At 33.8% G+C, this 17,457-nt stretch overlaps 1 protein-coding gene and 1 long non-coding RNA gene across 5 annotated transcripts; one reads left to right on the forward strand and one right to left on the reverse strand.

Annotated features, from left to right (window-relative positions):
• The first annotated feature begins 6,970 nt into the window (after positions 1 to 6,970).
• On the forward strand, positions 6,971 to 11,207 carry LOC145015131 (uncharacterized). Of its 4 annotated transcripts, XR_013665758.1 has the most exons (8): positions 6,971 to 7,368; positions 7,484 to 7,674; positions 7,859 to 7,996; positions 8,189 to 8,537; positions 8,670 to 8,743; positions 9,977 to 10,033; positions 10,597 to 10,665; positions 10,735 to 11,207. It is a non-coding gene; the product is annotated as an uncharacterized LOC145015131 (long non-coding RNA). The 4 variants fall into 4 exon arrangements; XR_013665757.1 differs by having other exon boundaries at positions 6,971 to 7,357; positions 8,189 to 8,743; XR_013665756.1 differs by having other exon boundaries at positions 6,972 to 7,368; positions 8,189 to 8,743.
• Positions 11,208 to 13,808: 2,601 nt separating this feature from the next.
• LOC145015630 (calmodulin-binding protein 60 B-like) lies at positions 13,809 to 16,771 on the reverse strand. Its single transcript, XM_078974098.1, has 7 exons — positions 16,295 to 16,771; positions 16,076 to 16,204; positions 15,494 to 15,984; positions 15,232 to 15,392; positions 14,923 to 15,123; positions 14,604 to 14,775; positions 13,809 to 14,489 (listed from the first exon to the last, which is right to left on the reverse strand). The coding sequence occupies exons 1-7, from the start codon at positions 16,381 to 16,383 to the stop codon at positions 14,170 to 14,172; spliced, it is 1,563 nt and encodes a 520-aa protein (XP_078830224.1). The 5' UTR covers positions 16,384 to 16,771; the 3' UTR covers positions 13,809 to 14,169.
• Positions 16,772 to 17,457: the final 686 nt, after the last annotated feature.

Below are 17,457 nucleotides of genomic sequence, written 5' to 3' on the forward strand. Positions count from 1 at the left end.
AGTAAGGTCGAGTTCAGGATCGACCTGGTGCCAGGTGCAGCCCCTATTGCTAAGGCACCGTACCGATTGGCACCGCCAGAGATGCAGGAGTTGTCATCGCAGCTGCAGGAACTGCTGGGCAAGCAGTTCATTCGACCTAGCAGTTCTCCATGGGGAGCACCGATACTTTTCGTCCGGAAAAAGGATGGTTCGCACCGGATGTGTATTGACTACCGGGATTTGAATAAGTTGACGGTGAAGAACCGTTACCCACTCCCGAGGATAGACGATCTCTTCGACCAGCTGCAGGGAGCATCTTGGTTTTCCAAGATAGACTTGAGGTCTGGGTATCATTAGGTCAGGGTCAGAGAGGAGGACGTGGAGAAGACCGCGTTCCGAACTCGTTATGGACATTACGAGTTTGTGGTGATGCCGTTCGGGCTTACCAACGCGCCAGTGGTGTTCATGGATTTGATGAATCGGGTCTGTAGACCGATGCTTGATCGCTCGGTCATAGTATTTATAGATGATATCTTGGTGTATTCCAAGACCCGAGAGCAGCATGGGGAGCATCTGCGGGAGCTGTTGCGAGTTCTAAGACGGGAGCGACTGTACGCCAAGTTCTCGAAGTGTGAGTTTTGGTTATGGGAGGTCCAGTTCCTTGGACATCTCGTTAACCAGGAGGAGATTTTGGTCGATCCGGCCAAAATCGAGGCGGTTATGCAGTGGGAGGTTCCGAAATCTCCCTCGAATAATAGGAGCTTTCTGGGATTGGCAGGGTACTACCGGAGGTTTATACAGGACTTCTCCAAGATCGCAGTGCCACTCACTCGTCTGACTAGGAAGGGAGTGGATTTCCGAGTATTTGGGCCTCGGTGTGGGCTGCGCCTTAGACTTTGGGTCTTTGGGCCTTAGTGGGCCATCAGAAATCATATTATATGGACCAATGAATATATTGTGGGCTTAGGATGAGGGCCATTAAGGGATTGGGCCCAATGTAGCAAATTGGGCTGTTATTGGGTCACTAGTGGGCTTGAGAAACTTACCTAGTATTCGGCCCTTCATATTCTGGTGTTGGGCCTTAGTCATGGACTAGTTCGGGTTAAGGGTAACATGGTCAATTTACCCTTGGAAGGATATTGTGCTTGGTCTAATGATTTTTTTGCTGCTTCGAATAGTTCGGGATTTTCGGTGAGTCGGTGAGTCGGGAATCTACTTCTTCAGTTCAAAGTTTCGGTAGTTGCGAGGTGAGTTATCCTCACTATATCAACAGGGTCTAAGGCACCAAGGCTGGCCCTTTATCGGATCGTAATCCGGGTATCGTTGTTATGTTATTGCTTTTCTATGTTCGCATCCTGGTAGCTAGGGTGATATATGTTAGAGACCCAGTTAGGTGGGTATCCTGGTTAGGATGATGTTATGTTATGTGATCTGCTCGATCAGTGTGTTTGGATGTGAATTGTTATATGATTATATGTTTATGTGCACATGGTTGTTGGACTGGGGTTGGGTTGAGGCGGGTCCTGCTTTCTGTTGTAGGCCAACATACCCAGGGCGGACCGGTTATCCCGAAGGCCCAACAAGCGGTCCAGATAGGTTGTAGGCCCTACGAGGGCGGACCAGATGTGTCGAGGCTCAAAGAGTGGCCTAGGTCGACAGAAGGCCCGGTGCGGGCGGACCAGTCATACTGTAGGCTCAGACAGTGGACCAGGTAGGTTGAAGGCCCGGTGCGGGCGGACCAACCACACTGTAGACTCGATGGATATGGCTAGACTCGGAGGATGGACCAGGTGGACTGAAGGCCCGGTGCGGCAGACCAGTCACACAGTGGACCTGAAGTGCATGGCTGTTCTATGTTCTGTTATGATATGGCATGTTATGTGTATGGTATATGTGGTTGGTATTTTGGCGGTATCTCACTAAGCTTTTGGTCTTACAGTTGTGGTTTAAATGTTCCAGGTACTTCAGGAGACCGTGGCAAGGCAAAGACGTGATCGTACCGCTCCTCATGTTTTAAGTGTTTATGATATGGTTCTAGGAAGACTCTGATAATAATTGTATTGAAAACCTTTTTGTAATAACTTAACGAAACTGGGTTGTTTTTGAAAAGTTTAAATTGGCTTGCATTTTTATGGATGTTACAATATATATATATATATATATATATATATATATATATATATATATATATATATATATATATATATATATATATATATATATACGGAAAGATATTTACTAAACTAACAATATTTTAAATTAATGTTAAAGAAAAGAACATTTTTTTAGAAAAATAAATAACAAACAAGTCTTGAATGGGTTATTATAACTGTATTTATTTTTTCGAGAAAAAAATAACTTTGTAACTGAAATGTTGAATTTCTAATAGAGAAAAGAAAAAAAATATTCCGGAGTTAAAAAAAAACAAATTCAAAATCCGATAAATAGTTCAGAAATTTCAAGAAAATACTTGATTTTTTTTACTAGAATCTAACAAAAAGTTAAGAAACATATAAAATAGATTAAATTACACGAACGGTCCCTATAGTTTGGGGTAATTTGCATGCTTGATCCCTGTCTTATTTTTTAACTTGGAAAACCCTTACTGTTTTTTTATTACACATTTGATCCTTACTTTTTGTTTTTGTTACGTGTTTGGTCTCTGTGTTACCTAAAAATACTATTATTTAAACTAGCTGGGAAATCCCGCTCCGTGGGGTTCGGTTAAGATCATTAAAGTATGTTGCTATTGTCTACACTCCACAAGGTTTCGTTTTGACCATAGTTTTTGTGTTTTTATAATCGAATCAGTCAATCCATCTTTAAAATCACATACAGACCAAAGCTAAAAGGGCCCAAGTTAAAATTCTAAATTTTATATAATCCATATAAAATTTACAATTTAGTTCCTCTATAGAATCAACCCGGTAGGATTTGAATTTGAAGGCACTAAATGAACCTCCCAAATTCACAGGTCAAGATACGCTTGTGTTGGTGCGCACATCTGTTCCCAAAGCTCCAATCCTGTTTAAAAATGTCAAAAAATGAAACTGAATAAGCAAAGGAAAAGCCTAAAGAGTGTATAAATAGGGAATAAACTACAAAAACTCCAATCCTCCAACACCAAACCATCCACTCCTGTCGCCTCAGACCTAGCTGGGCCACCGGAGTCTCCCCCATCCATAGGCCCAAAAACCCCAATTTTTTATTACTGAAATATATAAATAGGGTATAAACTACAAATATCTTCATACATATAAGGATAATATATAAGATGTATTTATGAAAATAAAACACAAAGTCTAACACCTCGATTATAATGTAAACAAAATAAAAACTCGTGCTATAGCCACAATCCATAACAAAAAAGCAGAAGATACAATGAAAACATGCTTGCATCAATTCACTTCACATATATTATACACAAAAAATAGCAAAATTTTCCTAGATTAACAAAATACAAATTCGAGCTGTAGCCACAATCCACAACAAAAAAGAAGAATATACAATGAAAACATGCTTGGATCAATTAACTTCACATATATTATACACAAAAAATAGCAAAAATTTCCTAGATTAGGGAACCCCAAATTGGGTGTTTCCTTAATTTCATTAAAACAACCTAATCTTATAATAAAAGATATAATCATCAAAATCATAATTGTATCATGTTGAAAAACTACAAAATGGAAATGAAAATGGCTTCCGAAATCATCAAAATCATCGATATAATCATAACCATATGTTAAAATCACCTCCACATTTATTTAAAATCTCAATAGCAAGCTCTAATTGATCATTCAGATAGCTATCTAACAAACTAAAATCCGATTTTACCTGGCTTCTGTCTTCTACATCGATCTCATGCCGCTGTAGCGGTGATAGTGGGTTTTGAGGAGGAGTTGGTTTCGGCCGACGACGGCGAAAGTGATAAGTAAAGGAGAACATAGAAGGATAATCAGATAACGTAACCTATGACCACCGAGCCAAATTAAGTTTAAAGTATAATGGTGTAGTAAGGAAAAATTAAAGTAAAATGCTATAAATAATAAAGCAATCTAGAAAAGTAGAATGTTTTAATGAGAAGAAATGAAAGTAGAAACATATTTGAAGTAGCAAACTTTGTGCCTCACTGAAGCTCAGAAGCACAACAGATCCGATCATCCATGTTTTTATCACCCCTCTTTCTTCTAGAATCAAAGTCATAAGTAGCGAATTTACATATCGACAAAAGTTAGAAAATTCCAATATTTTATATTCAAAATCAGAATTTATTTGTTTGTATGGAAGAAAAACCATGAAATGTTACCTTCTTGATATAATAATTGATGCTATTATCCCGTCCAGAAGCCAGTTAGGGCGGTGGTGAGCGAGTGGCAAGATTGGCATGACCGTTCTCCGCCAATCTATGTTCATGCACAGTCGCCATAGTGTAAGCTAGTTCGCCACATGAAGCTGTTTCCAACACATTTTCCCGGGGAAAACTACCATTACTAACAACGCCTTGCTTCTTGCTATCACTAACCTCTATAGGGGAATATCAAGAACCATCTATACGTTTGGTGAAAATATTGAATCAATGAAAGTCTCACTAATAGAAAGCAATGAAAGGGTAGATCATACCTAGTATCGACTTTGTAATATGTTCAGTCTTCATACCAATCAAATAGAAACGTTACCGTTTTACAACAAATCATTACACAGTAAAGAAATGATATTAGATAAATGGATATTAGAGAAACGATAAGTTGTTCTCATCACCATCTTTCAAATGACTTCGGTGTTCTAACTAAAATCAATTAGTCCAGATGGTTTTATCATTTATGAGAATTATGATCATACGTAATCTGTAATTCATAAATGCCCTATTTATCAACCATCATATTCGAGTTTTTGACCATACTGTAAATAGAATGATAGGAAACTTCTACCAACATGTGGATGAGCATTGTGTATTAGGCGGTTGAATGTGGTGGCACCACCCCATATCGCAACACAATGCCTATGGATTGTGGCTAAGCAGGTTCATCACTAGATCTATTTTTCGAATGAACTGAGCTTTCCGCAATGATTTATCATTCAATTTCCTAACAAATTTCAAAAAAAAGAAATCAAAATCAATGACTTTAAACATTGAAAATTACAAAATAAAGCACAAAGGAAAAGCCACACAAAGCAGGTGATTGTTTCTTTAACCAACGAAATCAAATCATATATATTTATAAATCCCAAAAGTCAAATGCTAGCCTCATAGGTTTTCACCTTCTAATTAGGTACAACAATAGAGAACAAAAAAAAAATAGAAATTATCAGATAATGTACATCAATAGAGAAAACAAAAGGATCCATTTTTAGATGGTTGAATAAAGTACCTTTGGAGGGAGCTTAAGAACATGAAAACATATAAAATAAGAAGTATATACGTTTAAGAGCTTAAAATTAGACATTTTATTGAGCAATTGTGACATTAAACACTCTAAAATAGACATTTCAACATAAGTAAATAGAAGTTTTTAAAAAAAACTTACATATATGAGAAAAAAATATACATTATAAATTTTTGTTCTATCCGGATTATCAAAGGAAGTATGGAATAATCATTTTTGAAGAAAAAAATGTCATTTATAATGGTTAAATTACTAAAAATTTCATTTATAATGTTTAAATTACTCGATGTCCTATAATCATAATTGTCAAAAAAAAAAAAATGGTCTTGTTTTAAGAGAACATGTTATAGATTTATATATAATGTTGAAAGAAGGAATTGATTTATGGAAAACAAAAATTAAGACAATAATAGAGTAACCTCCACCTAATGATAGACACATCTAAGGAGGAGCATGGGGAGTTCATGTAGAAACACACATCCCATGTTACTTGGGAACCCACGAGTCTCACACTTCTATATGTCTAAGTCATTCATCTATCTTTCTTTAACGTTATCAATTGTTGTTCAGTTCTATCTATATAAAAAAATGGTTAATACGTATAACCGTATAAGACTATAAGTATGTTTATTTCTTATTTAATGAATAAAACATCACCTAAATATAGGGAGGGTAAATTGCAATAATTTTAAAGAGGTGAAGGTGATATTCATGTTCAAATATGTACATCTTTTGTAATGGAATTGTTGGGGTTACGCTACAACAAATACACAGATGAAGATGCATAGAAAAATTGAATAACATTTTATTAATATGGATCATATAATCTGAGTAATCTTGTTACGTATATACATGAAATAGAGATATATTATTTATTTAGAAAACATTAAGATTTACCAGATACACAAATTAGAGTGATGTTATTCAAATCGATTGTTGATTCCATAATTTATAAAAGCGGTTTTTTAATTTGGTTCTTGGTTGGTTAGTTGGTTTTCAATATCTAAAAATTAAAATCAATTTTCGGTTTGATTGCTTATAATTTTATAATTTTGGTCAAATACTTAAACTTATCTTATTCTTTTTTCTAAAATATTATAAGTAAACTCGGAGCCATAAATTTTAATACGAGGTACAAACATAATCGAAATTTAAAATAACATTTGAACAATCAAAATCTAGGTAAAAACATGAAGCCTCTTGAAACTGTATTTTTTAACAAAACTTTTCGAATGGATGGTGGAATAACGATCTTGCTAATGATTCATGAGAAGAAAAAAGCGGGCAGCAAGGTTTAATGTTTCGAGTTGGGATGCAAAGTAGTTAAGCTTACTTATAAATGAACCATATTAAATTGGGTCTTCATGTTAAGATAAATGAACCGTATTAAATTGGGTTGAAGACCGATTCTTAAGACTTGAGAACCGGGCCGATTAGTGTTGGTAAGCCGGTGTAAGTTGGGTTGGGTTTTTCAAAAACAAATATTCTTTTTTAACAGTATTATATATACTATTAATCCTTAAAAACTTCAGGAACAGTAACTTTTTTTTCTCTTTCATATTTACACACGAAAGTTTTGTTTTTCGTTATTTTGACACTGAAAGTTGTTCGCACATACCGCCATACCTTTTCTCATCCTTATCTTCGCCGGTTTGTGCCTCACCGACTCCAATATTTTTGCCCTGTTTTCCCTCTTAATTTTCATTCTCACCTCCATCGACACACCGTTGCCGACTTCACCTCTTTCTTCTTATCTCAAATTGCTCTCAATTTCATCCCGAAAGCCTTCCATGTCTGTTGCGATTGCCTTCCTGTAGATTTGTGAGGCGGCGATCCATGAGGACTGCCTTTGAGGAGTATAGTTTTCGTCGGCGTTGAAGGAGACCGGTGTTGGCCAAGTCGTTCATCGATTACAACATCACTGTTATACGTCCCGCTAACCAGCTTCAGCAACAACGGGGTTTAGGGCTTTTTAAGAGGAACCCGACTAAGTACAAACTCTGTAATTTACTACATAACTGTGCCAACCTCCGTCTACTCTTCTCTTCCAAGTCAAGGTTTTATGAAATGATAAAAACTAATTGTGTTTGTATATGGTGTACTTCCATCAATTTCAGGTCGTCGGTAGAGTCCTACCCACAGAGTCTGAGCATCCTAAGAAGATACACATCGATTGGTCTTTTTTTCTCCTTCTCCACCATCCGCTGAATCGATATGTTGTTCTGATTTGAAGCTCACAAACCTTGGGACTGGACCATGGACAGAAAAAGCTCTAGCAACACTGCCGAAAAGCCTATCAGGTGCCGAGGTAAGTTCTTCTACTCGTGCTTCAGCACTCTAATTCCATTAACTTACATCGATAAAAAAAACTGTTTCAAATTTTGAAACTGCATGTTTTCCCGAGATATAAACAATTACCTAATGGATGAATGCAACATCTGCCGTAATTTTTTTTTCTTTGAAGAATCAATGGGGGATTGTGTTTTTGGCAGCTGCGATTGCTAGGAAACCACAGGAACCGCTGGTGATTGAGGAAGTGATAGTGGCTGCACCAAAACCTCGCCAAGTTCAGAATCAAAATCATATGCACTTCGCTTTGCCATAGCGATATCAACTACTGGAAATTGGAGGTGGATTGTTGTTTGAGATCAAACTTTAAATCAATCGAGTGTTTTTGTTGATGTTAATTAACAATTGTTGTTTTCTCCTAAAGCGTCCTCCTGTAATTTTCCCCAGACATCAAAATTAGTAAATTGTTTATGTTAAATCTGTTGAATTGTCATCCTAATTACATAAATTCATTAAAATTTTCTCCATTAAAGGGTTGTAGAGAGTATCGGTGAAGACGTACATGAAGTTGTTGAAGGAGACACTGTGATCACAATGTTTCTGCTAGATTGTGGTGAATGTGCAGATTGTTTGTCCAAAAAAAGCAACCTCTGTTCAAAATATCCTTTCCATTGTACCCCATGGGTGGGTAGAGATGAAACAAGCAGATTCACAGACATGAATGGAGAAACTTTATACCATTTCTTGCATGTATCAAGTTTTACGGAGTACACAGTGGTTGAAGTTGCTCGTGTAATCAAAGTTGATCCAGCAATCCCAGCAAACAGAGCCTGCCTCTTTAGTTGTGTGGCAATTGGAACAACAATTTTCATCTTAAATTAGGTTGATTAGATTTCCCAGATGAAATCACTGTTGGTGGAACCTCATCTCATACACTAACCGGTTTCTTCTTCTCTATATCTATCAATTATTATCGACTTTGAAACTCAAAAAGCCAACTGATCAATTGTGTAGGTTTACAAAGTATGTACTATTGGTGGAATGTCTCGTTTTGGAAGTGACATATGCTTCCCATGACTTTGAATTAGGTATTACTCTCTCTAGCTCATTTTGTGTTGTTCTTCGTTATAGATTATGTACGTAGAGTTACTCTGAAGCTTAAAATTGTTATTTGTTATTGGAAAAAATCATTTGACGCCTATTTTTTGGCTTGATGAGTAAAATCAAGTAAGGACTCTGTGAGTAACAAGAGAAAAAATAGAAAGAAGAAAAAATCATAGTAAATTTACTACATTCATATGCTTAATGCTTTTCTAAGCTTAATAAGATTTTAGGAAAAAGATAATCTATTGTCATCTTCATGTCCATGGCATATGTTGTAGCCTCCTATATGTGTGTGGTTAATGTTGAGGGGTTTGTGTTGTCAAACTATAACTTATGATAATCAATATTAATTAGTTTTTATACATTTTTTAATAATTTGTTTGCTTGGGTAAGTTTTGTAGGAGCTGTAATTCAGCTTCTACTTCAATTTTCGATGAATGGCAATGTAAGGAATCAAAATATTTGTCTTTAAAGTTGTTAGATTTCGCAGATGGGTGAAACATCCCCAACTTATTTCTTATTTCTTAACAACCTGATGAAAGTAAATGACCATTTTAGCCCTTTTCGCCCTTATTAACTTTTATATGGATAAATTAGTGTTTGATCAACAAACAAAGATTGTTCGATTTGACTTCCGGTTTATATGGAAGGGCCCATGGGTTTAGAGCTTTCATTTGGCAAGTTTAATTCCGAAATCACCACAAAAATAAGAAATTGTTGTGTATGCGGTTCTTATAATAAAATCCTATGGTAGTTTATGATTCCCTCTAACAAAATGGTTTATCCAACCTCAATGGACATATTCAAGTTGGATTCAGGTGGAGGTATTCTACATATACCTTTGAATAAGGGTAGTAATGGAAATTTATAATCTTACAACCAAGTTATATGGGTTGTTTTTGCTCTTTTCAATTTCCAGATGATGGATGATGATGTTTGACTCTATTTGTCCCAATGCACTTTTGATGGAGAGAAAGATTTTATTGTTTAAACTCCATGCTAAGAGTAAATGAGTGGCATATGGACAATTATAATCTTGATGGTCTAATTGGTCATTTTATTTTTCTTTCTTTAATGAAAATAAGATAGTTTTTACACAGAAGCAAGTGCATAATGGTGTACATTGGCAATTAATGTTTAAGGTCATAGCCTCAAACATGTATATTTCGTAAAAAGTATGTATAACTGTTTTTTTTTTTAAAATTCTTATTTTGCAGGAATAAGGTATGATTTGAGAAGAGTTTCAAAGGAAGATAATGGGTCTTACTATGCTTGTAAAACTTCATTTTTTTTCTTTTCAGATTCACAATATTCTTGATATGTATTGAACTAACTAAAAAAATAAATTTGGGACTATATAATTACAAAAAACAATACTTCACTCTAATCCATAAAAACTTTTATCATTTGTATGTGTACTATTAAGCTGTTTTTATTTATTTATTTTTATTTTTAGTTTTCCCTATCTTATTATAGCATGCTGAAAAGAATGAGGCGCCATCTAAACATGAATATGATCCTTCTCATGGCACTGAAAATAAAGTAACCTTTTTAATTAATTTTTGGGATTAAATTCCTGAACTAATTTTATAGTAAAAATAAATTATGGTGGTGTTTGATATGATGGAATTGGAAAAGGAATGGAATGGTTAATTCCAATAAATGAAAAAAGTTGTTTGTTTTGTCTAATGGAATGGAATATGTCATTCCTTGATGAATCTAATTAAACACATGAAAATCAATCAAAATTAAAATATTCTTGATTGATTGATAAATGGTAACAGGATTGAATAAATTTGATAACTTTTTCAAAGAGTAAATTTTATTTTTGATGCAGAAAGAAGAATTTTCGCATACACTAATGCTTACGTGGCAATTGGACCACTTGCTAAGCATGTTTTGCATGGTAAGTGTAAGAAGTCACTTTTATTAATAAGCATTATAAATTTATAAATGATTGAGATTTCTTAAACAGGGAAGAAGAGTATTATGCTTGAGGTTAGTAGTGGATAGAGGAGTAGTGGCATTGGAATTGCTAATTCCTCCAAATGTGGAAGAGAATCTGGATTTGAATCAGAGCTTGATAACTTGAGAAAGGAACTTGCTTCCATGGATGGCGGAATTTTCACTCATTCTATTTTGTCTACTTAGCAGATCGGAATGTTATGTTCTCAGAAACCGGAAACAATAGAACAGGTAAGTAGGAAAGGAATGGGATCGGTTATTTCATTGTTCGATGGAACAGAATGGAATGGATCATTATTGAAGGAAACTTCAGTTTTCACAAATCCCAGTTCATTTTGGACCATTTTACCCGTACTATCCCCAATTGTATTGTATTTTTAATGGATATTGTTGGTAATAAAGGGATTATGTACTTATGACTAAATACGGAGCAACTTGCATCTACAACATTCTTTTATGATCAAGAAGTTGTGTTCAACATGAGCTCTCAAATTCTAACCCGCGTAGAATTTATACATATAATAGGAATGTCATATTTTTAACCCAATAAAGGGCTTAATAGCATTGTGCTTATTTTAAAAAAATAAAAATAAATTATGTTCTTTTTCTTAATTAATCATTATACTTTAAAATATAGCACCATTATTTAATTTTTAATTCTTATTTACAATAAAAAAAAAAATATATTTTTATTATTGTAACATATTCCTAATTTTTTTTTAATGATTTTGGACCTTTTTACCCATCCTGCATCGTTTATGATTTTGGACCATTTTACCTCTCCTCCCCCCAATTGTATTGAAATGCTTATCTGTTGCTAAATAAAATATGAATAAGAAAAAAAAAACGTATTTTTTTTTTGAAATAATGATGCTATATTTGAAAGTACAATGCTTAAATAGTTAAATCTTTTACCTTTATTTACAATACAATGTGGTATAACAATGATTGATCATTTGTATCAAGATGTATAGTCGTTGTATATATCTTTTATTCTATATTTCATCATGACTTGAAACCAGTCAGAATTCGTAAAATCAAATTACATATAATCTTTTTGTATGATTATAACAATCACTAATTCGTTTTAATGATTTTGGACCATTTTACCCCTCCTCCCCCCATCAGTATTGAAATGCTTATCTCTTGCCGAATAAAATATGAATAAGAAAAAAAAACTACGTTTTTTTTTAAATAATGATGCTATAGTTGAAAGTACAATGCTTAAATAGTTAAATCTTTTACCTTTATTTACAATACAATGTGGTATAACAATGATTGATCATTTGTATCAAGATGTATAGTCGTTGTATATATCTTTTATTCTATATTTCATCATGACTTGAAACCAGTCAGAATTCGTAAAATCAAATTACATATAATCTTTTTGTATGATTATAACAATCACTAATTCGTTTTAATGATTTTGGACCATTTTACCCCTCCTCCCCCCATCAGTATTGAAATGCTTATCTCTTGCCGAATAAAATATGAATAAGAAAAAAAAAGAGTTGACTGATTTCATGCTAGACTTCGATCAAGATAATGATTTTGGAACGTAATTTTACAAGTTACATTATCTATTTCAGATTGATTATAATTTTTTTTTAGAAAAACGGAATATTCATACGCTATGAAACATTAAGATTATGAGCGCTAAATATAATTTTAAATTACATAATTTGTTGATTGTCTTGGATACGGTGTGGATACTTGATAAATATGGAAGATGATTTTGAGTTAGCCCAAGGACTAACTTTTGGTTGTATCCTTATTTTGTTTTTATCTTATTTAATGGTCTTTTTTTCTTAAACAGTAAATTAATTTTCGGACCAAAAACCCCTTCATTTATTATCTTTGTTTGTTGCAGGGGTGAAAAAAACAAGAAATAGTGTAACTGATATAAACATCCCTTGTAGTAGGATGGACCAACATCCAAACCTGAAAGAAGAAAAAATAAAATGACTCAGCGCCAACGGGCGTGCATGATTCCCATCTAGTTGATAATTGGTCAATAATATTCTATTAATATTTTAAAGTACAAACAATTGAGGACAAGTTCTATTATTTGGGCTAAAATTTGAAGTTAATGTCTATTTTTAAGGGCGATTAAATATGTGTTCAAGTTCAGTTAGCAAATCACATTTGGAATTATTTCAAGAATGATAACATAAATTTTGTTATTATTATTATCAAGGGAGATAAAATGAAATTGTTATTAGGTAGAGGGGATAAAAAGTAATACCATAAAATACAAAAGATAATTAAGTTGTGGAAATTATTAAATGAGTGATGATTAATAACATTCTTTGTGATCTTTTGTAATGTTACGAGCCCTCTCCTTGAATCTTTATTTTTTTATTACTTTTTTATTATATTTCAAAATAAAATGGTGGATTAAGACTAGAATGAATTATATGAAAGTAACGACATGAGGGGTGTGAAGGGGAAGGTTTTTTATAATATAGTTCGTTATATCCTTTTGTCTTTGTAAACGTCCATGTGTAGTATTTGACATGACATCCATGTCACTTAAAACATTCACTTGCAACTCCACTTCAAAACCAACGAACTCTTCATCATCACCACTTCAATTCTCCAACCACCATCAACCACTCATGACTCACCAATAACTCCCATCTAAGAAGACTATGTATGCGAGGTAACTCGAAAGGAACCCAAGAGTCTTGGAAATAAACTCGGAATATCTAAACCCATATTTACTCACTCACCTGCATCTAATTATACCTTATATGAGACATGATTTTGTTGTTCAAAAAAAATATATGAGACTTGCTTTTGATAAACTGTAGTATGATATTGCTATCCAATACTCTTTGTGTAGTGTTTAATCTGAATCCATCTCTCTAAAGTTGTTAATCCCGTTTTTTAAAGTGGGGAATGGTTAATATCGTACTTCGAAATCCCCATAAACTCATATTTGTGCTTTCATCCTTATTCTGAGGTACTCCACCTTAGGAGATCTAATTTGCACTTTTTAACATTTTTTTTTTTTTAAAATTTAATAAATGACAAAAACTAACCCATGGTAAATACGACAAATCATGCTTCAAAAACACTTAATTAAATTCAATTTCTTTCGAATCTTTATTAACACAAACATAACACAACTTTAACATTAAGGTCCAAAATATATACACAAACCAAGCATTATACACAATGCAAAACAAGATCAAATAGTGGCGATCGCAAAGACACAAATCCTGCCACCAAAAAATGAAAAAAGTGACATCTGGTCCCACTGGCAGCATGGGGAAGGTAATTCACAGTATCCCAAATGCATCGATGTGATGCTTAGGTTAGGTTTGAACTGAAATCTCACTTATGGATTCTTACCTCCTTACCAGCTGATACAGGAAAACAGTGTTATTATTATTACAACCAATTTTTCTACCTATTAACCTAAAAAATCTAAACCGAGAAATCAAGATACGAAGGCAAGCGCCATTTTTTTGGCAGCCACATCTCGCCTGACTGAACCCCATTTTAGGGCAGCCCGAATCTTGCACCAACATGCCCGTGGTGACCCATTTCTTGAAAAACGTATTCCAATATCTATACTTTGATTATTTGGATCAATGTAGAGTTCATCTGCTTGCCATAATGACTGAAAATTAAAATCATCACCATAACCTCCATTGATGAACTCTTTTGTTTTGAAACTGTTTCTTAAATTTGGAGAAAAATATTCCTCTTCACTACTAGTGCTACCAACCACCCCATTCATGTGCATTTCAACTTCATCTGCATCAAACAAAGGTAATGAAATGAGTCATGATTTATTTACAATTAAAATGACTTTTCATATAGCTTATTGTTTTATATTACATAAAAAAAAAGGTGTGGAAAATGGCACACCTTGGTGTAGAAGAGGAATGTCAACACATGGGAGAGCCAAACTTTCACTTTTCAAGGGGTAATTATGTAAATTCGCCATCGGAACCGGGACTCCAATAACGGATAAATCATCCATCGGTATCATCCCATTCAAGTTTTGATAAACTTCTTGCTTTAAAGATTCCACCATAGGCTGCAAACCATACACGAAAAAATATAATTTTTATTATTATTATTATTATTACTATATTCAAAATTTGGGCCAGTTGTCAGGCTGTTGGAAGAATAACCTTTTTACAGAAAGAAATACAGATAAATAAAAGTAGGATGTTATACGTACCATTTGAAACACGGGGAGTTTATCGATTGGAAGATAGTTTTGTCCATCAAAAGTGGCACCAACAACCTCCAAAATAGAATCAACCAAAAGCCCGATTCCTTGTGGGCCACATCTATACATGTATAACTTTTCATCTAAAACACAAGCTTTTGCATGCTTGATTATTGTCTCCCATGTCTTGTTAGAAGATCCACCAAGTAACTACAATATACAAAAAAGAAAAAAGATAAGCAAATGTACTTTCATTGATAAACAAATAAATAAATGTAAGTTGCTATTTCTTGTATTTGGAGACTATTTATAATTTACCTTGCGTAGTAAGGATTGGTTGGTGATATACATTTGTAGAAAGTCTTTTACAGTGCATATGCGATGTGAAGCCAATCTTTTATGAAAAACTCCATCTTTTGCTATCTTTTCTAATCTCCAGATTTCATCACCTAATGATGGTGGGTGGTGTTTTTTGTATGCTGAAATCAAGAAAACAATCATCAGTCATATAATTATGCAATAAATAAGGTGTTCCTTTTTTGATTTAATACAGAAAACAGTTGAAGAAAAAGGGTCTTACATTCTCCACGATGATCTTTAACCATGAAAGCTTGACTTCTTGCTTCTCTAACTCTCACTCTTCCAGAAGCATCTTTGGCTCTTGCACCAATTATGAACTTTCTACTCCTCCTCCAGCTTGAATTATCAGTGAAACATAATTCATTGATTTCCTTTACTCCATTTTCGAGTGTCACTACCAAATTTCCAGCTATCAATGGCCTTCTTCCATCTCTTGCACATATGATTTTGGAATCGAAATCTTTCTCAGACCAATCTTGTTCTTCATCAGTAACAAAATCACCATCAAGAGGAACTATTTCTATCTTTAATGAAGATAAGGGTCCAGATGATACAATTTTATTGGCATTCACATCAAACAATACTAATTTGAGAGGGGTATTGTCATCAGATTCTATCCTGCTTCCAGTGAAGAATGTATTAGACAGATTCCCTAGAAAACGAAGCTGCAATGATGTCTTCCTACTTGGTTCGATTGCATCTAGAGGAGATCTGAAGAACAAAATAATTTGAATTTAGAAATCCTTACTACAAAAAGGCATACACAAATGCCAAGTTAATGAAATGGAAAATGAAATCTAACCTCGGTAGTGTACAAAAGAAGCTTTGACATGAACGCTGAACTTCTTCTCTCACACATCTTCGAACTAATGGTTCTAAAATCAAGGATAACTCTTGTGATGAAAACCCGCATATCAGATTTTGAGCAAGGCTGGAAACAAATCGAATATCAAAAGTGAGATCGAGTTAAAACAGTCTAAAAATTTAGAGAATCATAACGATTGTATCAGTAATCACTCACTTTGATGATGTGATCCTTCGTTTGGCTTCGTGATTAGCAACAGTGAAGCCCTCTTCTTCCCCCACACCAAAAGATCGCTTGACTACCATCAAACACCGAATTAACGACTCAAAATTAAACAATTTTAGGATCAAAATCAAAACCAGATAACTATCAACCGCCCAATTATCAAACTTATATATAGATGAATCTATGTATATAGTTGAGGAAACTACTTTGAAGCTTCCAATTGATCAATATTATATACACAAATCGTCAACTACAACGGAAGAGCTACGTGTACATGAGTGTGTGTAGGATGTGGGATGGTGTGTGCTTGTTGTATCTAATCAACTAACTTTAGTATATTCCCAATTTTTTAAAAAGCATCGATGATGGAGAGATTGCTTGAATCATATCTTATACAGAATAATTCATCGACCAGATTCTCATCATCATTTTATACAGATTAAACTAGAAAACCGCGTAAATAGTGAAAGGTACCTTCCAAACTACTTCCAGTACGAACTACAAATGTGTAACCGTTTCTGATTACTTTTGAATATTATAATATATGATGATTGTGAAGGTAATTTTTTGAATTTTTTTTTTATCGGAATCCGGATTCGAACAACACTGGTATTGAAAAGTAAAAGAGAGTAAAGGAAGTAGAAGGAGAATGTATGCATTGATGGAGATCGGAAAGTTTCCATGAAGCTTCATGGAAGTTTCGGAGATGCGTAAAGACTTTGAAGTGTCGCCCAAAAAGTCGTCTCTCATCCTTTTGATGGTGTGAAAGAAGAGGTTTAGGTTTCAGTACGATGGAGGAAATTAAACACAGGGAATTTTGTGATTGAAAATTAAGTTTTATAATTATTTATCAGGAAAATGAGCTATAGTAATTAAATTTTACAATTGTTTAAAAAATATCATTGTATAAAAATTTTAATAAGGTTTTTGTTTAACAAATAAAGAAATCTTCATTAAAGTTCCAATATTTTGAGCAATTTAAGATTTAATCCTTTTTTCTTTTCCGAACAGAAAAGCTCTGATTATATTATATTTTGTTAAAATTAATGAAACAATACTTGTTTTTGTTCAATATAAAATGACAAATTATCATATAAAGTCAGATATTCGGGACTCTTCTTTTAAAAAAATAAATATTATAAATAAACCGTACT

This window comes from Lactuca saligna, chromosome 9, assembly GCF_052625555.1.
Source record: "Lactuca saligna cultivar CGN05327 chromosome 9, ASM5262555v1, whole genome shotgun sequence".
Lineage (NCBI taxonomy): Eukaryota > Viridiplantae > Streptophyta > Magnoliopsida > Asterales > Asteraceae > Lactuca > Lactuca saligna.

Excerpts from the sequence above, each read along its gene's own strand:
- LOC145015630 (XM_078974098.1), bottom strand. The coding sequence starts at position 16,383 with ATGGTAGTCAAGCGATCTTTTGGTGTGGGGGAAGAAGAGGGCTTCACT. Across the intron at positions 15,985-16,075 it reads TTCTTTTGTACACTACCGAG|ATCTCCTCTAGATGCAATCG; the intron begins GTTAGATTTCAT and ends TTTGTTCTTCAG. Across the intron at positions 14,490-14,603 it reads CATTCCTCTTCTACACCAAG|ATGAAGTTGAAATGCACATG; the intron begins GTGTGCCATTTT and ends TGTTTGATGCAG.